Here is a 12,632-nt window from a genome sequence, read left to right on the forward strand (position 1 = left end):
TAAGGTATGCACAGTGCCTGAATTATATGCATGGAAATCGCAAGTTCCTCAGCTGCACAGGATGTTTGCCTGGATTTGAAAATCGCGGATACTGCTATTTTGCAAAATATCCCAAATGTACCAAATTAATCTGCTTGGAGAATATTTTTCTGAGGCATCAACCTAACTTAATCAGACTTTAAATTACTCCAGACTCAATCAGAAAGATTCCAGTCCCGTGCATCAAGATACTAGAGTGCCTGTTACCTGTTCTACTTAGGGAGAGGTGGATTGGGCAAGAGCCATTGACAAAACAACTTGTCCCAAACCAAGACAGACATAAACCATCTTCTCTCACTCCTGGTCCCACAGGAAGCTTCTGTTCATTGTTGAAATTCATCTTGATAACTCAGAAAATCTGACAGTTTCTCTCACACCAGCATCTGTCTCTCCATGTACTTTGGATCATTTCGTGTTTTGCTAGATTGGAATGCATTAGTCAGCTGAATGACAGGAGCGCATGGGGATCTATGAACTCCTTTCCTTTTGCTGAAATGTATCCAATAGCAAATATCTTTTCCCATATGAGAGGGAGAATATGTCATATTCAGGTGTTTCCTTGAATTTCTTAGTTGTACCTATTTGCTTTTCCATTCCTGTTATATGCTCACCTTTCAGACTCGATAAATAGTTTGAGAAATGGGTTGATGTTCTCCATTTACTATTTCTGATCCCTCCATATATCTATTAGACAAGGAACTTTAGTATCCATTTAACTTGTGTCTTGAACCACCTTGCCAGGTTAGTTATCTCGTCACTAAGATACTGAATTCACTGAGGTTTGTGCATTCAACTAAAGGTGAGACAGCTTCTAAAGCTGAATGGTTTGTTTTGATCAAATCATCATTTGAAAGATCTGAGGATAGTTGATTTCCTTGTCCTTAATAGGCAAAGTGAATCTTGGCCTTAAAGATCATTTCTGCATCCTGGAAATGTTTTTGCTGACTGATGTTACTTTTGACTTTATATCAGGTTCAGACTCTGCTTTCTCTCTCCACGTGCTTGTAAAAATTAACAAAGTTTATGCGCGCACTGGGAAAGGAGGGCATGCTCTTCACCTGCGCTGCAGGTTGGAATACACTGCACATTCACAACGCTCCAATTCACGCATCACATTCTTCTTTCTGGGCTATGAACAGGGAAATATCAAAGTCGTGGTGTGCTCCGAAGTGCTGTGGGCTTTTACTCTTGGTGTCTGTGTAGGAGAAATGGCAAACAAAGTAACAGTTAACGCTCCAAGTTTAAAAAGTTTTGAAAATACTGACTGGATTAGAATATACATTTGGATATCAGTTAAAGTGTTAGTTGGCTCATTGGCATATGATTTAAGTGATTAAGAGGAACAATTTCACATCCCCTCTACAACTGTTGTTAACCTCTAGGATTCTAAAATGTTGAACAAAATTCAATTAAATTGTGCATGTTACAATCTTCTATACAGCAGTCATTATGGAATCTAAGCACAAGCTTTCAAACTTGAGAGCAGTAGCATCAAATGGCATTGAATAAATTCTGTCTCAGAAGGAAATTTTACAGTTACTAATTTATAACCATTGCTTCCTGCGTGCCTGTTTTTCCAATGGTAGATTTCAAGCTGTACCCCAAAATCATTCCTCATAGCTTATTAGATCTCAAAACATCACAGCCCAAATTGATATTCTTTGAAAAACAGATCAGAGCTTATGCACAATGATCTATGGCTTTCCTTGATCCATTACATAATTCTCACAAGGGAAAAGAGGCTCAGGTTTTAATTGGACTATTAATTTTGGCTTGTAAGCAAGAGTAATAAGTGATGTTCTCTGAATCACTGGCAACTGCCTTTCTCTTACTATTCCTAGGTGATGAAGTATACGTTCCTCAGTTGCTTGCAGTGGCATCACGTCTGAGGGACACCGCAGAACTGTTCCAATCAGATGAGATGCGCCCAGCTAATGACCCCAAGGAGCGAGCTCCTATCAGAGTCAGGATGCTCAATGATGTGCTACAAAGCTTGGAGAAAAGCTTCCTGGTTCATCGAGCTCCCCCAGGACTTTACAGGTACAGTATTCAACGCGTTCTTCATTTGAGCTAAAATGGTAATCTCGCATTGCTTGGTTTTGAAAACTGTCATGCTCTTTTAAAAAAAATATCTCAGTGAGTATCCAAGACGAAAGCTGGTTTTTCCTATCTCATTCTTTCTGCAGCAAACATTAATTCATTACAGTACAAGAGGTCATTAGGATGCAGCACTGTAGCATTTCTGTCATGACATCACTGCTAACAAGATGTACGGCAACTCAGGCAGCATGACAGATACTTGTGTTAGACGGTACAGTAAGCTTTCGGAAGAAGAAAATATTTTGAAGTCTAATACTGCTCGACAAGCTCCACCTATATTTTATTTAAAACTTTTTACAGTTCAGTGAAGATTCAGAATTATACAAGATACTGTGTAGCATTATTTAACATATTTAATTATATAGCATCGTTCTTGGGTGCATATCAACCCGTCAAAGGCAGCACAGTGGAGTGAATGAGAGGGCCTTAGTCAGTCACCATTCATAAGACCTTGTCTCCAGTTAGAATTATTCTTCAATATGTATTCAGGTGCACTACCCAGGTTGATTTTAAGATGTCATAATTGCTCCATCTTTCACTTTCCAAGAAAGAAGTCTGCATGTCTATATCTCTCACCATAGATTCCTCTACAAGAAAGCCTTATGGCAATCAGTAGCTTAAAAAAAGTTTGAAAAGCAAGAATTGTCCAAGCCTGCCCTGAGTAATGCCCGGTCCTCTGGCTGTTTAGGAGAAGTAATAAAGCGTGTGCATGTGCTTCAGTACAAACTGTCTGAAGCACTGTATTGCAGCCCATCAACGCAGTGTTTTATAGCTTCACCCCGAGGATGTGTTTTGAATGCCCTGGGCTATAGAGTGCGGGCATGTGTGGGTGGTTTGACTTCACCAGGCCTACTGGGATTATTTTGAAGGACTCTGCGGCTGAAGGTAGCCAACGGCTCATCCATACTGCCCATTAGGAGGCTTCCCCAAGTAAAACTCTCCCTAAAGCCATACCCAGGTTTTACTTTAGGGGAAACTGGTTGGCATACTCAAAAAAGAGAGCTTGGAAGTGGACTGACATACACAGGAGACAGGCAGAGGCCAGGACACAGAAGTGAATAAGGCATCTATGTTATGTAGGAATATAAATGTACTTGCAACCAGAACTAAAGTAACAAAGCAGTACTTTGTTGCAGTTGATGGGAAAAGCTGTCAAATGTCTTGTGCAAGTGATTGTCTCAAGTGGGCACAAAATAGACAGATGGTAGAGGCAGACTTTGGAAGAAAAGCAGAAAGCTACAGCATCAGGAGGAAGAGATTCTTCCAAGCATTAGGAATGGCATAAAACAAATGCAGTCATCTTTTAACAAAATTAAAAGGGGGAAAAAAAAAAGGTAGTTGTGGTGAACTCAACAGTGTCAGTGAATAAAACCCCTACAGCTATAATAAAGAAAATATAATAATGGTATTTGGGGAGGGACTAACTTACTTCATTCCTGCTGCGACCGGATTTATAATAGAAAGAAATAAACCAAAATGCAATTAAATGAGGTCTAATATTCCAGGCTTAGCACTGCTGTCTTTCTTGTCTGAACTGGTGTGGTGTTGCAAAGGAGCCATAAAACTGCTTAACGTAATGTAATGTGTCTGCCTTGCATCACAAAGGCACATTGTGGAATCTGGCCCAGTTCTTTATTTGTAAAAATAAATTATACCAAAACTTAGGATTCCAATAACAGGGTTTTTTGAGTTCTTCTAATATTTAAATTCTTGCAGTGTTTGCAGTATTAAGTGTGTTATTCACCAAGATGTAATTGCTAGATATGCAGGTATAACATGAATTAAATTTTTCAGCTTCCTGCTCTCGGCAGTACTTCAGCACAGAGTGCAGTACTCACACTGGCAAAGTAGACAGCGTGGAAGTGAAAATTTTGTAATTTTTCCCCTCCTGATTTCATTACATCTGATACAATAAGAGTAGATGATAAGGTTACTTTAGAGCTTGTGGGAAAACATTGGATTTGACTTTACTCTGAACTATTTTACCTAACATCATCTGGAGTATATAACAGTAAAGTACGCCTTATGTGTCATTATTTAGATACTTATTTAAAAAGAATGCATTCTTTGTACTGTGCCAACGTGTGTAATTGTAGTGTAGATTTACCTTTGATGCAAATAGAATTCAATTCCTTTCCTGACATTAAAAATCTGCAGTACCGTTTCTTTTCAAAAAGAAGCACCTAGCAATGTGTCTTTGTTTGGGTTACTTTACACTTTTTAGGGATCGAAAGTCCTTCTACTAATTGATGCAGTTATATGAATCTATTTTGTGTTCTGAAGCTATAATGGTATCACAGGAACACTAGAAGTACTTGAAAAACCTGATGTACTTTTTTTTTTTTTTTGCTTGTGTAACTTTAAGCTTTTCTTTTTGTAATTTGGTAAAGAAAACAAACAAAAAATCAGTCTCACAGCCAGGACCTTGTATGCCATGTTTCATCCCAGTCGGAAGATTGATGGGCAAGTTATAAACCCCTGAAATAGTGGTTTATAATGGAAATGCTGGCAGCCCTTTAACTATAGCAGTGCAAGCAGTGCAGCAATAAATACTATGCTTCATCTGTAAACAGAAATTTAGGATGCAGTTTGCAGCCTTGACCTTCAGGCTCCAACTGTGTTTAGATCATTAAGATTCCATAAATACTGTAATTTACAGCCTTCTGAAGGAAGAATTTGTGTGCACAGTAAAGCACGTATTCTTCATGAAAAAATGATTGCTTCCTGTATACCCATTTGGACGCATATTCTCAACCTCAATCAAAGTATTTGACAAATTTGCTGAAGTCTAGGCATCATTTTTAGCCTTGTGTTTGTCCTAATTCACAGCTCTCTGGATCTATACTATGTTTTCTCTTCTAGAACTTGTATTAAAAAGAAAGGTGGATTTTTTGCTTTATTGCAGGAGGTGGGCTGCAACCTACTCGTGTTTGTCCACCGTGGGGGAACTAATACATCTTTTCTATTATCTTTTTTTGTATGGTTTGTGCACTCATTGCCATAGCTGTAGTCTTTTGCTGTATATATGTACTTTAAAAAATAGATGCCTCATTCCAGTCAATGTCATAGGGCAATATTTGAGTACAATTGATGCATTTTTCATCTATAATAAGCAATAAAATCATACAAAGTTACTAACAGAATTCAAATTACTTTAATTTTTGATATTTATATTAGGAAATCCTGACTAAATTTAGGTAATGATGATTGACATTGGCAGGTTGTTCAATACAGTGTAAGTAAACACTGTAGTTTAGATTATTATCTTTCTTACCAGAACTTCATGACATTGAACTGAAAATTTGACAATAGCATACTTTCCCCATGATATTCTATTTCCAGCTGAGCTGGAAATACACAAGTACAGCTTTCATTGGGGTATTTTGGTCTTATCCAGAAATTTGGGCAGAATGAAAAATAATAGGTTGAGAAATATTACCCTGCTTTGCAAGGGTTACCCCGGGGCTTGATTTGGGGTTAGGACAAAATCTCTGAGTTTTATTGTACCTAAAGAATTTCTGTGATTCCCAATGGTAACCCCCGCTAGATCTTCTATTTCTAAAATAAATGTTTTAGGAACAAGATAGGATAGCTGTTGGTATTTGTCATTTATCTGCCTTTGCTTCTCATAGCGTAATCACAATATTGATAACTTTCTGATTTATATTTTGTCATTATTTTAATGGAATAATCAGTAGAAATTTGTATATGTTTGTTTCTTTCCTCTAGCCATTTCTGGCTTTCTACTCTTACAATGTATACTTGCTCTGAATGTTTCTGTTTATTTTCTCATGATCACATTTTGCTACTAGTACCAATAACCATAGATTATACTGCAGTGGCATGTACAAAGCTAAGGTAGGAACAGAGGTTCCGTTACCTTAGGCACCGTGCATAGACAGGAAAAAAAGAAAAAAAAAAAAGGTGATCTTAAGCATATTGTCCTCTCAATGGGATGGTCAGCCTCAGCAGAGATATAAGATGATTCTATAAATGCTGATATATATACCTAGTAAGAAAACCACAAATTCTTACCTTCATCAGCATTCAGTAAAGCATGTGTAGTTGCCCGCTAGGGACAGGAGAAGATGCTTTATCTCTGTATTCTAAACAAAGGGTGCTTCAGCCATAAATAAACATAGATCGAAGCAAAGACCTGTGGCGGTTTCCCTCCAGTGAAAGCAGCTTGTCTGATAAGGTCAAGGAAGTACTCGCTGACACCTGCTCTGATACTGATTAACCAAATCTCTACATGGCTTCCGAGAGAGAACAAAATTAATTTCTGTAAATGAATGTTTGTAAGTTAGGTAATTGGGCAAATGCGTCTGTGCCGAGTGATGTGTCTCCTTTTTGTCTCTGTCCTGAACATCTTTGTCTTTTGTGCATCAGCTAATCCTTAAAAGTCTCAGATTCTAAAAGTCTACTGTCATGCTTTTGCATGCTTTTCCCTCTACGAAAATACCTACCAACACACCGACACTGACAATACCATGGATAACAAGACAGCCTGTATCCTTCTGGTGTTTATAAATATTGAGCTCAAATCTTATGTTTGCTTAGATGGAGTAAGGCCATTCCCCCTCGCCCATTCCTTGTATATTTTATTATATTTCTTCTATTTGCTGATCACCACAGCCTCTGACAACCTGTCAGCCTAACGTATCTGTCAAGTCTGTGTGTACGTTCCTTAGGTATTCACACAGAGAGCTCGTGTCTTTTTGTTGAAAGGCGTAGCTCCTCAGTGGCATTGGAACAATGAATAATGATATTGCAAAGAAATGAGATAATCAAGAAAACTTCATGGAGTATCAGGCAGAGGACACTCAGTGCAGTAAGATGTCCTCTCTTTCTGGAAGTGTTTCATTTCTTCAGGTCCATGTCTAGAACTCAACGTAATCTTCATATTTGATGGATGCTGTTGATACTAGATGGATCCAGTGGTAAGGATGCAGGGTTTCCTAGAATACCCTGTGATGCTCCCACCAAGATTTCCAAATCTAAAAGTCACTAAAAACAGAGTTTGTGTCTTCGGTCTTTAAAAGTGAAGTCCAAAAAAGGCACAGAAGGCTCAGACTGTCATTTCTGCTCCAGTTAGGTGGTTTTTATTCTTAATGGACCATTGCTTAAGGATCAGTTATGTCCTGACTGACAGTATTTTAACAATTTTTTAAAAGAATCAGAGTCAACTTGTGTAAAATCTTTCATTTAAGAGTTTCATCTTAGCTTGCCAAGTTTATGCTGTCCATTAAGGCTGTATGCATCTGTCACCACTATTTATGAATTGTTGCAAGGGCCATTGTGCTGTGTCTAGTAGATGTAATTGAGTGAATTGAGTAATAAGTAGGTGAAAAGTAACAATTTCGAAAACAATCTGTGTTTTCAAGAAAGACCTCCAGCAGTTTTTATTGCTCATTTGTGCAAGTTAAACTACTTCCTTTTGCTTCTTTTTATCATGGATACCCAGGTGTGACATTAACACTTCACTGGGCTAAAAAATTACAACAAATCAGTACGTTATAATGCACTGAATAAAATACTTGCTATAAGCAATGATATATTGTGCACCCTGAATTTGCCATAATGAAATGAAAGAACAATCAAAAGATGCTTTTAGCACCACACAAAAAGGTAATTTGCATTGCTGCTAGTCTCTCATGCCACTCAAGTGTTTGTTGTTCAGCAGAACAAATTTTTTCCTTTCAGATTGAGATTTATTATATACATTCCAGACATCTATACAGGGTCTAATGGATTTATTTCTGGTTTGCTGATAAACTGCAGCAGATTCTCTGGTGTCAAAATTCACATGCCATAAGACCCTAGTTTTTAGAGATACATTTAGTAGGAAAATTAAAGTCCTTGTTAAATCTCCATGTGTAAACAAGCTGCTCGCTGGATTTACAGAGGACAAGCATTAAATATGCAAATATCCTGTTAATCCTAAACAGTGACATGGGTAAACATGTAGTGCAATGTCATCTGAAAAAAAACCCAAAACATAGCCCAGAGTTTCTATGGAAGACAGTAATTCTGTCTCATTGTATAGACTCTTTGCAGACGAGCTTTTTCATTTTGAACTCTTCATTGGTGGCTTCAAGTTGAAAATATGCCTGTATACTTAGTTGTAATGTTTGAGACATTTTTGACTGACCTGAACCAAACACATGGAATACTTTTTTTTTCTGCATTGTGTCATGTGGAGCAGAGAGTGATTTGGTATGGAGCTGATGATCTTTAGTGTGGGAAATACTGCCACAATTCATGTTGCACTGGCAGTAGTAGATAATGTTCTGTCTTGTGTTGTCTGCCATGTGCAATTTGTAAATAAAATATTAGAATTATGTTGGGGGAGAAGGAGAGAATTGTGTACTGGTTTTAGAATAGTGTACCTCATATGTTGCCGTTCAGTCAGAATAAATGAATTTTCGTCTTACTGCGCAGCAGTGATTTTCCCTCTGATTCATACCCCAATATCTTGTGTCTTTCAAAATTTGCATCTCTTTCTTCTATAATTGTTCCACATCTTATAAATGGAGTTATGATTAGTGATATTACTTGTTTCACTTTCTAATCCTTCACCAGTGTTTCTTGGCTCTGCAGTTCTTATTCAGCTCCCTTCTCTCTGATACACATTTGTCCAAATGGATTTCTTTTACACTTAAAATGTCTTCCCATTTTCTTCTATCTTCTTCCTTCAAACTCTACAGTGTTTGTGCACTCTGACTGTAGTTTATGCAAGCGTAAGTTAGAGATGACGAACTCAAATATTCAGGACAGAAGAAGTGACACGCAGTTTCAGTAAGACTTGCTTCATTGTGGCTCACTTCATGAACTACTAATGGCAAAAAAATCACAGGAAATACTCCAAGGATGGTTTTATGTTCTTCCCAAGAACGTGGGGATGCAAAAAGAAGTTTCATGAGATAGGTGAACAGTGGCAGCTATGCACTGACAGAGGATCTGCAAGATCTGTGCAATGGTTGGTAAATCTTTAGTTAATGCTTACTTGGAAGATGATTTTCCTCCCAGTCTTTGGTAGCAGATATTGAATGAAAGGATTAGGTTCTTGGTTTCTATGCTTCTCTGAATAGATGTCGTGTGTCTGGTGACCAGGATTTATAAAAGTGGTGACAATCATGAGTTGGTATCCTGAGTTTTTACAGCACAGCCAAAAGTGGTTTTTATCACAAAACTGAATAGACTGAGTCATCTCTGCAAGTCGCCACTGATTAGAAAATAATTTATAAGAATATAATTGCAATGCTTAACTGCCAGGTTATTATTTCTAATCCTAAAACCAGAGACAAACCGGTTAGTTAATGGCATGACAAGCAATGATGTGAATTTAACTAGGTTGGTACAAACTAAGAAATACTTCTAATCAAATGCTGAACACTGGATTCTAATACCACTTATATAGCTATTTCTGTCTTTAAAAAGATGCAATAACATGTTTGGCACATTAATTTCAGTTTAAAATCATAATTTCAGTCAAATTCATACATCCAAGTCACTAGCAGAATCTGGAGTAACAACCTTGATGTAAGAGGGACTGAAATTATTTTATTCACTGTATTCCTTTTAAACATTGCAACCAGGTGTTACATGGGGGTATAGCATGGGTGGGAGGAAAAAAGGAACTTTCCTCTCCCTTGAGCAGCTACCAGAAACCAGACATAATTAAGATCACTTCCTGTTCACTCAGATGGTGCAGATACTCAAAATGGGATTTGAGGGACTGGGAAGCCAGGAAACATGGAATTAATTATTACTCTACCCTTAACTGGTTTAGTGGTGGACTTGGTAGTGTTAGGTTAATGGTTGGACTTGATGATCTGAAAGGTCTTTTCCAACCCAAACGATTCTATGATTCTATGAAGATACAGTCATGAATCTGCTCATTCAGTGGATCAACATAAATGTAGTATTGAAATTAAGCTGCAACTCTGAATAGCACAAGAAGCTTTCCCCAGGATACCTTTTGCCACCAGTGCAGCTCCCCAGAACAGGGGCAGTTAAGGAACTCTTTAATTCATGATGGACCTGTAGGAACAATATTCTGGCAGCATGAGCATTCTCTGTGCACTGGGCAACTTTGGGAAGGGTTCTGACCTCGTCCTCCCAGCCCCTGTGGGGGTGATTGAACAGCGCTGTGGTTATTCGTTCTCTAGGCCAGAGAGAGAGAATTTCATCCGCTGGGATATTGACTTTTTAACATTCATCCTAGCATACATCGGTAGCAATTACTAGTTTGATAATGCTCTTACAAATTCCTGCTACGGTTATTATTTTTCTCATGACTGATAATTGTGCTGAATTATGCCCTTTCTTAATACTGATAAGATGCAATAAAGTGAGTGTAACTCGTACTCAAAACACCTGATCCATCTGAGTGGCAATTCAAATGGTTTTTCCTTTGGAATCACCGGTACATGTAATGACCATGAAGTAATGACTGTATTTGTTGTCTTGTAAATTTTTACTATTTAAAGAGCATTTGCTGCATAAATACTACTGAATTAGCCATCTGCAGAGATGTAATTATGGTTGACTTTAAAGCTTATTTAAACAGGCAACATGAAAATCTTTTCATTACACCTGCAAAAGCAGAAAACCACTATAATTAGGGATTATGTCATGGCTGGAAACCAGCTTTCTCACTTCCCTGATACGAATGGTAAACCTGGGTGTACATACCTTAATTTATTTTTCCAGTATGTACTCCTCAGGAATTTTCTTCCATCCTTTTAATTAGATTGATTTGCACACTTACAGAGTTCTGTCTGCAGTATGCATCAGACCCATTATATTTTTGATACAGTAAATATTATGTATGTATGTTGTAATTTAACACAGCATTGGTGGCCCAGGAAGACAAGACTTCGTCCAGGATATACAATTCCTTATGCTTTCCACGAACGTGCATGGTCTTGACCTTGCAAAGGACCTGTTTGTTTTTTTTTCTAATGACGTTTATTTGAATATGTGGCCTTGTTAGATGGTTTAGCCCATTTCACAGCTAAATGGGTTTGTTCTGCTACCTGTAAAAATCTTTCACTGAGGGCTATTCAGTGATCTCAGTGCAGAGCCATCATGCCAACGCCCCGCTAGTCTTCCCATTAGGATAAGCTTTCCATTCAGTTTCCCTTGCTGGCAGATCTCGCTCAGGTCTGTGCTTATGGTGCTAAATAGGCCAAGAATATTTGGTTACAGAGAAAAATAGCCTATGATCTCAGAAAGTTATATAAAGTATTAGATCTTCAATTTATTAAATATGACAGCAACTTAATATTTTATACATTATTTCATTTTTCTTATAAACAGTAGGGTCGATAACATTTTTTAGATCCAAGAAATATATGGTTCCACATTTTTGGTCATAACAGATAAAAACCACTCATGTATGTTTGAAATATTAGCCAGGAACATTTCTCGAATATAGTACAAAAATAAGTGGAATTCATTGGAAAAATAGTTAATATGTAATACTCACCCCACTAACGTATTACCCAGGCAATAGGGCTTAGAAACTTGGTGGTGAGACCATTAACAGGAAAAGTACCTTAACTGGGATAAAGGTGTTAATTTTGTGTGTATGCATGCCATTGAAGGTAATAAAAATATAACTTTAGGCATTTCTCTAAAGAACGTATTACGACATAATTTTTTATCCATAGTTAACTCTTATGATAACGACCTTTCTGATTTTGGCTGTGATGATAATGGTCTCACGTCTTGTGGTGTGGAGTTACTTAAGATGACAAACCTAGTCAGGATCAGAACTGGAGATCAAGGTCAAGCCAATTTACTACATCAAGCACTGGGCAGTGCTTGCTGATTTGTTTAGAAATGGTATTCCTCCCTAGGAATCGGATGTTTTACATGATTTCTAAATAAAAATCCCTATGAAGCCTTCAGAACATCAGCTGTGAGCCATTTGGAAATAATTTTATTAATTCACTTCCCTCAAGTCCTTCAAAATAGTAGCACATCTGCTTTGAATTTGAATATTTCAGACCAAGACATCCTTAAAAGAAAAATAGTTTCCTCCAAATTATTCAGCATAAGGATATGTTTCATTCATTTGAAAAGCAAGTGCAGCATAAATCAATCAAAGAACAACATGCCTACATTTGTTACCAACAGCTACATTATTTGAAATTTAACAAAGTGTATTTCATACCAGTTGCTGCCAGCAAATAACGTTTCAAAATGCAGTTATATCAATTTTGTTTAATGCATCATCACTCTTAAGTATAGACGGAAGTCCTTGTTCTAAGAAATTACAGAAAAAATACTGAAGGATTTTCAAGGAATTTTTAGATTTCTGTGGAGTATATATCATTTTCTCATCAGCTGCATATAGGGTTTGAGAGCTCTATGGCAAAGACTCTGATAGTGTGTTTTGTGGCTTCTTCAGGAATTTCTAGATAAAGTCACTTAGTTAATTTCTATAAAACCCTAGAGAAAATCATGCCTAATTATTAAGAGAA

The 12,632-nt window shown here is 37.3% G+C and overlaps 1 protein-coding gene across 1 annotated transcript in view; it reads left to right on the plus strand.

Annotated features, from left to right (window-relative positions):
* The window catches only part of NAALADL2 (N-acetylated alpha-linked acidic dipeptidase like 2), a gene marked incomplete at its 5' end in the record, with an annotated part of 290,863 nt that overhangs the window by 270,980 nt on the left and 7,251 nt on the right, over positions 1-12,632 (plus strand). Inside the window, one exon of the mRNA XM_075716831.1 lies at positions 1,881-2,079. Within this exon, the coding sequence (XP_075572946.1) occupies positions 1,881-2,079 (199 nt within the window). The remainder of the gene's footprint in view (positions 1-1,880; positions 2,080-12,632) is intronic.

This window comes from Pelecanus crispus, chromosome 9 (assembly GCF_030463565.1).
Source record: "Pelecanus crispus isolate bPelCri1 chromosome 9, bPelCri1.pri, whole genome shotgun sequence".
Taxonomy (NCBI): Eukaryota; Metazoa; Chordata; class Aves; order Pelecaniformes; family Pelecanidae; genus Pelecanus; species Pelecanus crispus.